Source organism: Rhinatrema bivittatum, chromosome 1 (assembly GCF_901001135.1).
Source record: "Rhinatrema bivittatum chromosome 1, aRhiBiv1.1, whole genome shotgun sequence".
Lineage (NCBI taxonomy): Eukaryota > Metazoa > Chordata > Amphibia > Gymnophiona > Rhinatrematidae > Rhinatrema > Rhinatrema bivittatum.
In genome coordinates this window covers 305,720,373-305,736,034 of record NC_042615.1, presented here as the reverse complement: position 1 = coordinate 305,736,034, position 15,662 = coordinate 305,720,373, and the positions used below count along the sequence as shown (strand labels likewise).

The 15,662-nt window shown below is 40.9% G+C and overlaps 1 protein-coding gene across 3 annotated transcripts in view; it reads left to right on the top strand.

Moving 5' to 3' along the window:
• Positions 1 to 15,662, top strand: part of NFKB1 (nuclear factor kappa B subunit 1) — a 278,175-nt gene that overhangs the window by 215,834 nt on the left and 46,679 nt on the right. For all 3 annotated transcript variants that reach the window (XM_029597052.1, XM_029597051.1, XM_029597053.1), the window contains 2 exons: positions 4,972 to 5,086; positions 12,665 to 12,866. In XM_029597052.1, the coding sequence (XP_029452912.1) occupies positions 4,972 to 5,086; positions 12,665 to 12,866 (317 nt within the window). The remainder of the gene's footprint in view (positions 1 to 4,971; positions 5,087 to 12,664; positions 12,867 to 15,662) is intronic.

The following is a 15,662-nucleotide window of genomic DNA, read 5'->3' as shown; positions in this document are numbered from 1 at the left end:
CAGATTGAAGAGGAAGGTTCAATTAGGTCTTACCTGCTAATTGGCTTTCCTCCAGTCCTGACAGACCAGTCTAGACCCGCCCATAAAAAAAGAATAAAAAGGCATGTGAATAAAGGAACAGAGTTTGATAAGTAAGTTAAAACATAAGGTACTGAAGATTTTCATTTTGTGATGTCCTGGATCCCTAACTGCAGAAAGTAGGGAACCAGCATCCTGTAAAAGCAGGGAAAATGCCACCCTGGGGAGGACAAGACTGACAAAAGAGCAGGCTGGGTAATGAGCTGATAAATCTCCTTAAATTAAAGAAAAAAAAAGATGGGATTTAAGAATACAAGCAACAAGCCACACTTTGGCAAAAAACTACTGGCTTCCCCTCTGCTGGGCCAGCCTTTATTGTAGTGTCTTCAGAGAGGAAGCTTTCGCCCGCTGCCCCATCTGCTGGTGGGAGAATCCAACAGGTTACTGGTCTGTCAGGACTCAAGGAAAGCCAATTAGCAGGAAAGATCTAATTGAACCTTTTATTCCTACCCTTAGTCCTGTTTAGTATTGGCTTTCTCTAGTTTTGTGCCTGTGTTCCAGTCATTTTTGAAAAGAGCTTTTGGGAGAATAAAAGAGCAGTAAAGCAAAAGAGTTCTTGAAAGACAGCACCAAATGTTACTGTTTTTCCAATTTTTTTTGTCTATGGGAGAAAATGCTTAGTATATCTCTCCCAAAGAGTCTCAGACTTCTTATTAAAGCCCATTTTTGAGGCGAATAAAATGAATGAGGTGTCTTGAGGTCTGTTTGTGAATTGAGCACCAGTCTCTGTGAATTCAAAAAACAAAACTGTGATCAAACAGATGATGTAGTGTACCTGACCCAGAGGCAAAGATTGTACCTATGAATCTGGACAGGGAAAGTACCAAGTACACTTATTTCCCCTCTGTGACCACTTCTGACTGCACCCCAGACTTCTTCCATGGTTTTACTGTGTAAAGCTTCAAAGGTAACATGGCAAGTAATGACACCCACCCTACATCAGTTGCCAATTTTCTTTTAAATTGTTAAGTATTTGTGACCTGGATTGGCCACTGTCAGAACCAGGATGCTCCTTCCATCTTGGGATTAAGGAGGGTTTCACACAAGATATCTTCAGCAGTCTGAGAAAACTCTTACAAATTTCCGATTAAGTCACAGGATCAGATCCTTATAGACTTGACTTGAGGTAGCAGCAGTAATAATATACTCTTCCTCTAAAGATCTTTTTTTTTCCCAGTAGCATAACATTTCCTTCTGTCCTCTTTACCATAGACAACTGAGGAATTATTCCATCTTCATAATGGGACAGTATTCAGTACTCTTGCTCATCATATGTCTTCCTCCCCAGTCCATGAATGAATTCCCACATACTTTTTAGTCCATAAATCCTCCCAGGTGACTCAATGGCACCAAACTCCTTGAATCACAATATAATGGAGCCAACCAGGTAACCCACGAGGGAATTAGCAAAAGGTAAAGAGGGGAAACCAAAAATATTCTAAATATCAAAGGTTTACTCTTGATAACAACATTGAAGTGAACAAAAAAATCAAATTATTAAATTGAGATTTTAAGGTGTCAGCAAGCCAGACAGCGTGTTCAACTGGAATTGAACCGCCTGGTCTTATCTGTCATCCACCTTATATCTTAGTGTGCCTCGTGCTTCAACCAGTCCACCGTCTTGTGCAAACGTGAATCAAACATTTTCAAAATCTTGCTTAAAGGGTTTTCACAATCCTGATGATGATAATTTTTAAACGAAGCCCAACACGGTTGGTGTTTCACTTTGGAAAAAGCTTCATCAGGGGTCTTATTACTCAACAGTCTCTTACTGCAAAAAGAAGCACAAACATGAATTAATACAGTTTTTGAAAAATGTGAACGTAGTGAATATTTAACGAAGTAGCCTCTCAGCCAAGATACCATAGGTCGGATCAAACTGATCTCAGCGTTTTTCAAGTAGCGCTCGCCATACGTCGGCTAAGCGTCGACTGGAAGTTGAATCGATATGGAAGCCCCTAAACGCTTATCTCAGGCCCACAATGGCACTCTGTCCATAGCCTACTATTAGAGTCCTGACCCAAACACCTTCCAAGATTAAGCAATTGAGTCCAGAAGACACGAGCACTTATCAGACAATATTAAGTATCAGGCACAGTGGGGGTGGGGGTGGGGGTGGGGGGAGGGTATGTCTAACAGACCAAATGAATGAGGATATTCATATTATTGTTATTTTGGGAAGGGGGGGAGGGATTAGACTGGCGACAAATAGCTTAAGGTTTGGTACGGTACATTAGTTATTTTATTGTATAGTATCTTCTTATTATAGTACCTATCCTGGCCTCTGTAAGGAAGTCTGTTTACCTGACGGAGCCAGTGGGAAGGTTGGATGTTGAATTATTGAAGTAGAATAGAGGTTTTCCTATCCTTGTGTGGCTAGGTTTAGACCACTTGTATAACAATACAGTAATTGTTTTGTTATGGTTTGAATAATCTGTGATTACTTCACTGGCGATGTGTAATTGTTGTTATTGCTGACATTTTCCTTCTTCTTGTTATCACTGTTTCCAAATGCCATGTCTAATTTGTATGTAAAAATGCAATAAATATATTATACAAAAAAAAAACAAAACAAACCGGAAGGAAGTAGTGCTCAATTTAAACATATTACTGATGCAATGATGTATCTGCACATAGCAGTACCTGAAAGGGAACTTGAACCCCATTCTTCCGGGGTTTGTCAACGGCGTGATTGAAAATCTGCTGAAAATAGAATGGTATTAATCTTCATTCTATATTGACATCAATTCACAGCAATGTAAATTCACAAAACAATACTCAGTTCATACTCTGTATTTAACCCAAAAGGTGCAATCGCGTGTAATCTATAGATCCAGCGTTGTTCAGCTTGTAGTAGCATTCGGTTTAATTTCCCACCTCGCCACCCAACTTAAGGCTGGTCAATGGAACCAAAGTGCAATTCATCAAAAGTATGAGACCGTTCAACACAATGAGCAACTAGCGGAGCCCCCTCCTTTTGGTGCTAAAGTGCAGATCGATGTTCAATCATCCTTGTATTCAGCATCCGAGAGGTTAAATCAGAGTATGATCTGAGTATTTTTTTTTGTGAATTAACATTGCTGTGATCACAACGCACACTAAGGTATAAGGCGGATGATAGATAAGACCGGGCGGTTCAATTCCAGTTGAATACGCTATTTGGCTAGCTGACATCTTAAAATCGCAATTTAATAATTTGATTTTTTTGTTCACTTCAATGTTGTTATCAAGAGTAAGCCTTTATTATTTAGAATATTTTTGGTTTCCCCTCTTTACCTTTTTACAAACTCCTTGAATCATGGCCTTGCTAGACCTTGACCTGTTGACTGCAGTGAAGAAGTAAGATTCCCCACCCGGACTACATATCAAATTCTGGCCCTAATGCTCAAAGCCAAAAGATCCGATTGTCCACTCTGATCACCACCCTATACTGACCAAGAGAAAACTCCCTCTAGAGGTTCTCCCTCTTGAACCCCTTAAAAGAGATACACCATCCCCATAATACCCTTGGCCATAATGACACTTCACCTAACCCCAGTAGTGGAGATTAAGTAAAATCCTTTGGAATTTATCCAAGGGCAAAATTCCAGGGACCCAGGTCCTGTCTTGATGCTCTCGTCACATTATTACCTCAGATTTGTATCCTCTTTGATTTCTGTCCAGTCACAGAGCTGAAGAGAGGCATACGAATGAGTATCACAAACAAGTTAGGTTTTCACAGTGTCACAAGTCAGCATGAATCGGATAAAGCTGAATGCATAATATCTTCCATCCAAGCAAGAGCCCTGTGTACTTTACAAATATAGCTCTTCAAAAAGGTGTACAGATAGTGCTGGGATGGGGATTTCCATCCCAGCATGTTGGAAGATAAGGATCTTACGGTGTTTTAAGTCCGCTCAATTTGCCTCCTTTTGCAGTGGTATAGACTACAGTTCATCTCTGGTTTTCCTGAACTCGGTTACTGTTTTTGCTTCTAACACCTCTGCTTGGAGGCCATTCCATGCATCCATTACCCATTTGATGAGGAAACATGGTCATATTCCTGAACCTATTCCTTCTGAATCTTATCGTGACCTCTAGAACTTCCTCTCCATTGCAAAATGTTTGTTTCTTTTGCATTCTTTATATCTTTGAGGTAATTTACCATTTCTCATATCCTCTGCAGTCTCTCCTCTCCTCTTGAGTGTATATATATATACTTAGGTCCTTAAGTCTCATATGACTTTAGGAGTAGATCTCCCACCACCTCCATCATTTTGGTAGCCTTTCTCGGGACAGCCTCTGCATTGATTCTATCCTTTCAGGTGAACCACCTCCAGAATTGGACCTAATGTTCTAGATGAAGTCTGAGAAATTATCACCTTCTCTTTTCTTACTGGTTTTGCCTTTCCCTCTCAGCAAGAAGAGAGCAGAAGGAAGTTTACCATTACAGTTGATAAATTGAGACACATTAGAGATAATGATTTGCCCATGAATGTAGGAAGGCAATGTGAGAGAAGGAGTTCACTTTGAAAATCTGGAACACATCCAGTTTATAAAGTCATTTTTGAGGTAACCATTAGATTGTGCTTTGGTTAAGCTGAAATCCTTAGGATTTTGCATTTGAGGAGCCTTGTTATATAATAACTTGAGTGAAAGCCCCATGTATGTCAGTTTCCACTTCTGCTGAGGACAAGGCTGCACTGCACCAGAAAAAAAATGAACTAACTTCTTAATGCATAGCAGAACTAATTTATGTCTAATGCAAAAGTGTATGAAGATATATTGAGAGGGAAGGGATATTCAGAAGCACAAGTGTTTGTTTGAAATCATACACAGACAGTATTTGCAGATCTGGGCAGCCTTTGATAAGAAATATTTCTAACCATTTTTTTTTTTCCATCTTACTTCTAGTGTTTTCCACTTAGCCATCATCCACCTACATGCAGCATTAGTAAGGAACCTCTTAGAAGTGATATCAGGTTTGATATCGGATGATGTTGTCAATATGAGAAATGATCTGTATCAGGTACGTTTGTGGTTTTGATGAGAAAATGCTACTTTCGCAAATGGAAAAAAATGTGTTCAAGATTTGAGCTTTTGTTTCTAGACCTTAGGCATAGGGATCAATTTTCACTAAACTGCCTAGTGGCAAGATATGCAGGTACCTGTGTGCTTTGTGCCTGCTTTATCTGTGGTTTGAAAATTCTGAATGTGTTCTTTTACTTCAATACTGCTAAATCTTGCATAACTAAACTAAGTGTAGTTGTCGAGTCATTTACATTTGTATCAGTCAAGCTGTTACATGCTCATAACATTAGAAGGCATTAGTATGTAGAATGACCTATTCAGAGCAATTTGCTTAGCTCTTAGGTGTATTGGTCACAAATTTATAATCATGGCCTTCATAAAGGCTTTTTAATCAAAGTCTTTGCTTATATGCAAATAAAAATACTGATGTTCATAACATCAGTAATGTACTTATATGTAAGATTCCTCAAAGTAGAATTCTGGATACATTTTTCAAAAACTGTGGCGTCTAAGTTCTTCTGCTAAAAGCAGAGTTATTTTTAAAAGTTCTATTCACGTGTACCTTGTCACTCAAAATTTTTTGGGACCTCAGTGGGTTTCTAGTAATTTGGTTATCTTCCAAATAAGTCTACAGGAAGCAACATAATTTGAATAAAGGTATCTTTTTTTTTTTTTTTTTTTTTTTTTTTATAAATCCAAACGGGATCACGAGATCTTACCAATGACCTCTATACAAGCATTATTACTGCCTTTTTGCTGATAATACCTCTTCTTCTGCACCCTCACATTCTTCTGGCTCTCGCCACTGCTTGCTCGCATTCTTTTACTGCGATGAGATAAGAACATAAGGATTCCCAGTATTATTGTTTCCAACAGTGTTCAATTCAGGTCACAAGTACCTGGCAGGATCCCAGACAATAGAAAGATCCCATGCTTCTAATGCCCAGAGATAACTAGTGGCTTTATCCAAGTCTAGCTAATAAGTTTATGGATTTCTCATCCAAGAACTTGTCCAAATGCTTACTCATCTACACTTAACCGCCTTTACCACATCTTCCAGGAATGAATTCCAGAGCTTAATTGTGTAGTGAGTAAAAAATAATTTCCTCCAATTTTCTTTTAAATGTACTACTTACTAACTTCATGGACTGTCCCCAGTTTTTATACTTTTTTGAAAGAGTAAATAACTGATTCACATTTACCCATTCTATTCCATTCATGATTTTATAGACTTCTAATCATACATCTTCTCTGCTGCCTCTTCTCCAAGCTGAATAGCCCTAATCTCTTTAGCCTTTCCTCATAGGGGAGCTGTTCCAACCCATTTATCATTTTGGTTGCCCTTCTCTGTACCTTTTTCCAATTCAGCTATATCTTTTTTGAGATGCAGTAACCAGAATTGCACACAGTATTTTAGGTGTGGTCTCACCATGGCTTGATACAGAGGTATTATGAAATTTTCTATTTTATCCTCAATTCCTTTACTAATAATCCCTTACACTGTTTTTTTTTTACCGCTGCTGCACACTGAGCCAAGGATTTCAAAGAATTGTCCAGGATGACGCCTAGATTCTTTTCCTGGATGGTGACTCCTAATATGAAGCCTAACATCGTGTAACTACAGTGTGGGTTACTTTTCCCTATGTTTATCCTGTACACTTGTCCATATTAAATTTTCATCTTCCATTTGTTAGCCCAGTCTCCCAGTCTCACAAGGTCTTCCTGCAATTTCTCACAATCTGCTTGTTATTTCACAACTTGGAATTATTTTGTATCATTTGCAAATTTGATCACCTCACCTTTTCAGGCTCATTTATAAATACATTAAAAAGAACTGGTCCCAGTACAGCTCCCTGAGGCACTCCACTGTTTACCTTTCTTCACTGAGAAAATTGACCATTCATTCCTACTCTCTGTTACCTATCTTTTAACCTGTTTGAAATCCGCAGTAGGGCATTGCCTCCTATCCTTTGACTTTTATTTTTTCTCAGGAGTCTCTCAAGGGGGACTTTGTCAAATGCCTTTTGGAAATCTAAATGCACTACATCCACTGGATTACTATTATCCTCATGTTTATTAACCCCTTCCAAAAATAATTTATAGATCGGTGAGGCAAGACTTCCCTTAATCTATGCTGGCTATATCCTATTAAATCATGCCTTTCAGTGTGTTCTGTGATTTTATTCTTTAGAATAGTTTCTATAATTTTTTCCCAATATTAAAGTCAGGTTCACCAGTCTGTAGTTTTCCGGATCACCCTAGAGACCTTTTTATAGATTGGGGTCACATTGGTCACCCTCCAGTCTTCAGGTACAGTAGACTATTTTAATGATAGGCTACAAATGACTAGTTCTAGATCTGCAATGTCTTTTTTTTTTTTTTTTTTAGTTCTTTCAAAACTCTGGGGTATAAACCATCTGGTCTAAACAATTTGCATCTCTTTAGTTTGTCATCTATGTTCATTGTAATTTGTTTTCAATTTTTCTGACTCATCACCATTAAACCCAGTTTCTAGCATGGGTATCTCCGTAACATCCTCTTCAGTAAACACTGAAGCAAAGAATTCATTTAGTCTTTTCGCTATGGCCTTGTCTTCCCAAAGTGCCCCTTTAACCCTCTAACCGACTCCCTCACAGGCTTCCTGTTTCAGATATATTTAAAAAGGTTTTATTAGGAGTTTTTGCCTTTAGGCCAGCTTCTTTTCAAATTCTCTTTTTGCCTGCTATATTAGTGTTTTACATCTAACTTGCTAATGTTTTTGCTTTTTCCCATTTTCTTCAGTTGGATCTTTTTCCCAATTTTTGAAAGAAGTTCTTTTGGATAAAATAGCCTCTTTTGCCTCACCTTTTTAACCATGCCAGTAGTCATTTGGCCTTCCTTCTGCCTTTTCTAATGCATCAGATAAGATCCCCCCAAATCTTTCTTCTATTTGGTACACATTAGCGTGTCGCCTCCCTGTCGCATACTTCCTCTTGTAGTTTTCTACTGCACATACATGACTCCATGTTTTTTGTATTAAATTTTAATTGCCAAGCACTTGACCAAACTTTGAGCTTTTGTAGATCACAGCTTATTTTTTCCACTCCATCTGGAATGTCCACTCTATTGCAAATCTGTGTCATCTTCAGAAAAAAAAAAAAGCAAAAAAACACACAAACTTTTCCTGCCAACCCCACTGCAGTATCATTTATAGAAATATTAAACAGAACTGGATCCAGTACTAATCCCTGAGGTACTCCACTGATGACTCTTTCCTGTTTCCTTTAAGTGAACTTCACTTCCTATACCCTCTGTTTCCTTTTACTCAACCGGGTTTCTAGTCAGCATCAAAGTGCTCAGATTTAGGAGACTCCCACATGGAACAGTATTAAATGTCATTCCAAAATATAAGAATATCATATCCTGCACCCAGAGAGACAGAACTGTAGGTTTATGATTTTCTTGTATGTGTATAAATATAAATGCCCAAAGCTACACCTGGTCTCGAGCAGGGACAACTTGGTGCATTTATTTCAGTACTGGTTCCATGCACACCTGTGAATTTTCAAAGCAGATTTAGAAACATAAATCTTCTGTAAAAATTTGGGCTAAAATCTCCAGGTAAAAAGTACTTTCAGACTTTAGCTTATGTGGGCTAAAATTACCATCCATATGATATTTATTTTATTTATTTATTTAACGATTTTTATATACCGGTGTACGTTGGGAACATCACATTGTTTTACAAGGAACAGAATTCAGTAACAAGCTTTACAGAAAAAGACTGATAATTGATATGATCAATTATCAGTCTTTAGATGTCTTAAGCTGTGCATTGCAAAGTCCAGTTGGCTGGCGCTATTAGTTTTGGGGGGGTTGGCCGTGGGTTTTCGCGTCGAAAACGCGCGTCCAAACCCAGGCTAACAGTGCGCTCCACTGGAGCGCACTTTATTGTATCGGCCCGATAGAGAGGATTAAGCTTCCAAACAGGAAGCAACCAATAAATGAAAGAGAAGGAAAAAGAAACCCTGCAGCAGCATTAGAAATCAGAAGAACAATACCACCTGATTTAATTAAACTTCAGACAGCCTAAAAGCCACGGAGTCTGCAACAAGCTCTGAGTCAGCAGCATTTGGCTATCTTCGCCTTTCCTTCTGCCTCTGGAGAAAAAGGTTCAGTTGATCAGACTCCCAAATAATATACAGAAGGTCCTAGAACTGTATCCTCCATTTGCAAGAATAAATTGAGCTGCAGCAGAGAGATCCTCTTGCTACAAACTCAGGAACTTCTTCTTTCTGGCCTCAGAAACATCAGGATATAAACAAACCGTCATATCTGAAAACAAAGTTCTCAGTTTCAGCTGTGAAAGTTTCCAAAATAAATCCCTGTCTGGTTCTAACATGAAAAAACTGTGAAACGGAAAATTCCTGTGAATCTAAAGTAGACAGCACCATCCTTCTTTTTACCTGATAACCTTTCAGGAAGGTAAATGGGGGGGCAACTTTCAAACTGTCTGCACCAGGCCAAAAAAAATGGACATCCTTTTAACCTTCGGGCTTTGCACCAGTTTTCAAAGTGAAAGCACATCTTGGGTACAAAGTGAGCGTAACTTTCAAATCTATTCACGATACTGAATTTGCGTGCATAAGTCGGCGCGCAGAGACTTATCCTAGCATTTTATAAACCGTGTGGCAGGTTGCTACGTAGCGCTGCTCTAAAAGCATATGAGTATGTTTGCAATGCAATGAAAGAACTTACTTTCGCTACCTGTTTTATAAACATATATGCATATATTTTGTGTGAGAAAAAAGTAACACATACATGTAAAAAACCCGATTTATATGTGGAGGAAGGTATTTTATAAAGTATGCGCATATACCATTTTGAAAATACTTGTGCGTGTTTTTGAAATCACCAGTTTGCCAATACCTCCGCTGGTTCACCTAGTTCTTGTCCAGTTTAGCCCTTTAGCACATCACCCTGAATCCCCACCAGTTCATTCAGACCTCCCACCCAAGTCCAATTTCACTTGTGCCAGTCAGTTAGCAGCTATAAAAGCACACAAGTGAACTGTGCCCCATAAATTTGCTGTGAAAACAGTAAAATCTGACGGTTCGGTTTTAAAAGCGTTGTTGGCGCTAAAATGCCCATATATGTGCTTATGTAGGCCAAGCATGAGCGATGCAGACTTTAAAAGCAGTGATTTAAGCATGTATATGCTTGTGCGTGAGAGAAAAAAGGGGCGAGGTCATCAGTTAACCCCATATTTTAAAACAGGAGGCTGTAGCATGCATCAGCTTGTTAGCCGCGTAACTTTACTGCTGCTCCTGTGGAGGACAAGTCTGCAGGAATTGCATTTTAAGTCTAACAAGACAGGGTGAGGGGTCTGGGTCACCTGGGGGGAGTGAAGGATGAAGAACCAGAGGGGTCTGGATGACCTGGAGATTGACTGGGCAAAACCCCAATATTTAAAAAGGGCTCCAGGGGCGATCCGGGAAACTACAGACCGGTTAGCCTGACTTCAGTGCCAGGAAAAATAGTGGAAAGTGTTCTAAACATCAAAATCACAGAACATATAGAAAGACATGGTTTAATGGAACAAAGTCAGCATGGCTTTACCCAGGGCAAGTCTTGCCTCACAAATCTGCTTCACTTTTTTGAAGGAGTTAATAAACATGTGGATAAAGGTGAACCGGTAGATATAGTATACTTGGATTTTCAGAAGGCGTTTGACAAAGTTCCTCATGAGAGGCTTCTAGGAAAAGTAAAAAGTCATGGGATAGGTGGCGATGTCCTTTCGTGGATTGCAAACTGGCTAAAAGACAGGAAACAGAGAGTAGGATTAAATGGGCAATTTTCTCAGTGGAAGGGAGTGGACAGTGGAGTGCCTCAGGGATCTGTATTGGGACCCTTACTGTTCAATATATTCATAAATGATCTGGAAAGAAATACGACGAGTGAGATAATCAAATTTGCAGATGACACAAAATTGTTCAGAGTAGTTAAATCACAAGCAGATTGTGATAAATTGCAGGAAGACCTTGTGAGACTGGAAAATTGGGCATCCAAATGGCAGATGAAATTTAATGTGGATAAGTGCAAGGTGATGCATATAGGGAAAAATAACCCATGCTATAATTACACGATGTTGGGTTCCATATTAGGTGCTACAACCCAAGAAAGAGATCTAGGTGTCATAGTGGATAACACATTGAAATCGTCGATTCAGTGTGCTGCGGCAGTCAAAAAAGCAAACAGAATGTTGGGAATTATTAGAAAAGGAATGATGAATAAAACGGAAAATGTCATAATGCCTCTGTATCGCTCCATGGTGAGACCGCACCTTGAATACTGTGTACAATTCTGGTCGCCGCAGCTCAAAAAAGATATAATTGCGATGGAGAAGGTACAGAGAAGGGCTACCAAAATGATAAGGGGAATGGAACAACTCCCCTATGAGGAAAGACTAAAGAGGTTAGGACTTTTCAGCTTGGAGAAGAGACGACTGAGGGGGGATATGATAGAGGTGTTTAAAATCATGAGAGGTCTAGAACGGGTAGATGTGAATCGGTTATTTACTCTTTCAGATAGTAGAAAGACTAGGGGGCACTCCATGAAGTTAGCATGGGGCACATTTAAAACTAATCGGAGAAAGTTCTTTTTTACTCAACGCACAATTAAACTCTGGAATTTGTTGCCAGAGAATGTGGTTCGTGCAGTTAGTATAGCTGTGTTTAAAAAAGGATTGGATAAGTTCTTGGAGGAGAAGTCCATTACCTGCTATTAAGTTCACTTAGAGAATAGCCACTGCCATTAGCAATGGTTACATGGAATAGACTTAGTTTTTGGGTACTTGCCAGGTTCTTATGGCCTGGATTGGCCACTGTTGGAAACAGGATGCTGGGCTTGATGGACCCTTGGTCTGACCCAGTATGGCATTTTCTTATGTAAAGTGGTGGACTAATTGGAAAAACTGAAATGTCCGTCACGCGAGGGTGTTTAAAATCCACTTACCCACGCGTGTTAAAGTCGACAAAGTCCTAAGGAAGATATACAAAGTAATTTGCTCAAGTAACCACTTAAAATTAGGCGTATACTTACTCGCGGTAGGTGTATTTTAATTCATACACATGCAAGTGCACACACGATTTAAAATTGAAACGTATATCCACTCGTGCACCCATACACCGGTAAATGGGCGCACACGTTTTAAAATTAGCTTGTGCATGTACAACATGTATGCAGTCTTTTCCACTTTATCTCTCTAAAAATAGCCTGGGTGCTTTACATTCACACTGAGTCTGGTCTCGGAATAAGCCTCCCACTTGATTCTGTTGAGAACCTCCTCAATGATAAAGAAGGTTCTGGCTCATCAGAGTTAAGATGAGCTAGGTCTGGTTTTACATCTGCAGCTCTAGGATTTTAGTGCGGTTTTTCCCTATCAAAACCAGACACGCTGCATTCCGTGCCTTTACCTTTTGGCAGGAAGCCACTTTCAAAGATTTGCTTCCCCCAGCACTTACTGTGGTGTATTACTCATTTTATACTTCCTGTTTCATTATTTTTTTTCTTATTGCCCTGCCCCTGCCTTTTGCAGACGCCCTTGCACTTGGCTGTCATCACGCAGCAGGCCGAGGTAGTGGAGTGTCTGCTCGCGGCTGGAGCTGATGTAGGCCTTCTGGATCGCCATGGTAACTCAGCCTTGCACCTTGCTGCCAAAGCTGGAGATGATAAAGTCTTAAGCACACTTCTTCGACATGAGAAGACCTCAGAGATAATCAGCCTGCCTAATGGAGAAGGTATGAGGCCACATTACTTGCTCAGTCTCTTATTTGATGCTGTATGTATTGGTGTACAGTGGAAGGAAGAATGCTTCACTTTGGTAAGTTTGCTATATATGTGTGTAACCTCCTTTTGTGGGTATGCAGAATACAGGGGTATACGGTGTCCTGGGGCCATTTACTCAAGCTCAGTCCGCAGGCCCTGGGATGCCAGGGTCCTTTCCGGTAGGGGGGAAGATAAACCTTCAAGGCCTGGGAGGGGGGGGGGAACAGTCACTCTGTTTCTTTCTCTCACAAATGTGCTCTCAATTAGGATGTCCTGGCTTTTGGGCCACCTTCAACACTCAGAGATACTGGACCCACTTGTGAAATGTTCCAGCAAAAACTTACTGCAGCCAAAAATGACTTCAAATCAACCAACATCATATCTCCAGTTGATCTTCATACACAGAAAAATTGTTGTTTTGTCTCAGTCCAGCACATCTGAATTGGTGTCCTTTTGGACAGGAAAGGTGGAAACATTTCCTCCCAACCAAACTTGAACAAAATCATCTTTAAAACAAAAACAAAAATCCTACTCATTTCTCAAATGGTAAGACACTACCATTCTTCCTTGTAGTGCAGGCAGGGAAGCACAGATCTTCTCTCTAACCATCTCCAAGCAGGGAAAAAATCCTTCTAGAAGTAAGACTAGGATCTATACTAACATCAAGCCTCTTCACAAAAAATCAGCTCTCTAGAAACTCTCTCCAACTCCTGAGACACCACCTGTCAGACCAGTTGAGTACTGGTCCCGGGAACCTGCCACTCTCTCTCTCTAAAGATGGGAACCCCTCCATCACTGTCCTTCCTCCTGCCCTTCCCCGCTCTGCCTGTTTTTATAGAGGCTGTTGGACCAATCTACACAGCCTCACGGGAGGTGCTTGTCAGAGATGGTCTGCCAACTCCTACCTAAATCCTAACTTAGAATTTAAGCTAGAGGCGAAGATAGATAGGACCTAGAGGGTCACAACATTTGTATACACATACATGGGGGCCTATGCCCCAAAACATAGCATGGGCACTAAGGACATTTGGCATGCACAAAAAGTAGGGTGCCGTGCACATTGGAGGTAATTTTCAAAGGAGTTGTGCTTGTGAATGTAACATACTATCAAAAGCCCATTTATGCACTTAACATACGCTTATGCACATAAAACCTAATGCCAATTCAATGGCATATATTATAACAATTTTCAAAAGCCCACTTATATGGGTAAATTGCATTTACATTTGTAAAACCCAGTTTTAAGCGTGTAAATAATTTTGAAAATTGCCTCCAAAGGCCTTGAGGGGTAATTTTCAAAAGAATGTACTTGTTTGAAACTGGGTTTTATGTGCATAATACACTTTATATGCATAAGTGAGCTTTTGAAAATTGTTATAATATATGCCATTGAATTGACAATAGGTTTTATGTGCATAAGCATACTGCTGCTTTTACATGTTTAAATCCTTTTCAAAATTACCCACAAGGGGTGAATTTTAAGAGCTGCTCGTATTAAAGGTCCCAAATATGCAAGTATCTACACTGAGGGGTAGATTTTCAAAGGGGTACGCGCGTAGGATACGCGCGTACCCCCCGAAAACCTACCCCAAACCCCCCCTGCGCGCGCCGAGCCTATATTGCATAGGCTCGGCGGTGCTCGCAAGCCCGGGGACACGTGTAAGTCCCGGGGCTCGCATTGAAGGGCGTGTCGGGGGGGGCGTGCCGGTAGTGACGCGGCGTTTCGGGGGCGTGTTGCGAGTGACGCGGTGTTTCGGGGGGCGGCGCCACGGGCGTGGTTTCGGCCCGGGGGTGTTCCTGGGGCTTGGCCGCGGCCTGCGGACCAGCCCCCGGACCGGAACATGGAGCGGGGCAGTCGGCCAGCGTGCGCAAAGTTACGCCTGCTTCCAGCAGGCGTAACTTTGCCGACAAAGGTGGGGGGGGTTTAGATAGGGCCGGGGGGGTGGGTTAGGTAGGGGAAGGGAAGGGAAGGTGCAGGGGGGTGGAGGGAACGGAGACAGGCTGCTCGGCGCGCGCAGGCTGCCGATTTTGGGCAGCCTTGCGCACGCCGACCCCGGCTACGTGCGTATCTATTAAAATCCCGCGTACTCTTGTTCGCGCCTGGTGCGCGAACAAAAGTACGCATGTGCGCAGATTTATAAAATCTGCCTCTGAGTGCAAGTGGCTCGTATGTTAAAACAGCCCAATTACATGTGTATGCACATGAGCAACACAATGCATGAAAAAAGGGACGAGTTAGGGCGTATCAAGGGTGTTGCAGGGTAGGGCCAACATATACATACGTAAATCCGGATTTTAATTCTCAGGCCCGCAGCGCTTCTACTCCTGATGAAATGTGAGTCTGAAGAAAACTCGTTTTAGGCCTAAAACAACTGGGTGAGGGGTCCAGGTAAACTGAGGGGAGTGCAGGATGAAGAATCAGAGGGGTCTGGATGACCTAGAGATAGACTGGGAAAACTGGTGGACTAATAGGTCAAACTGGCTATTTCCTTCATGTGCGCATGTTTTAAAATTTGCTTTGCCGCACGCATTAAAGCTGACAAATTCCTAAGGAAGATATGCAAATAATGTTTGCTTGTGTAACCACTTAAAATTAGGAGCACATATACGTGCACCAGGTGTATTTTAAATCATATGCCACACTTGCGTGAACTATTTAAAATTCCAGTGCATATGTGCTTGCACGCTCATACGCATGTATGTGGGTGCACGCACGGTCATTTTAAAGTTGCCCTCCCTGTGTGAATGATAAACTTGGCTCAGATCAT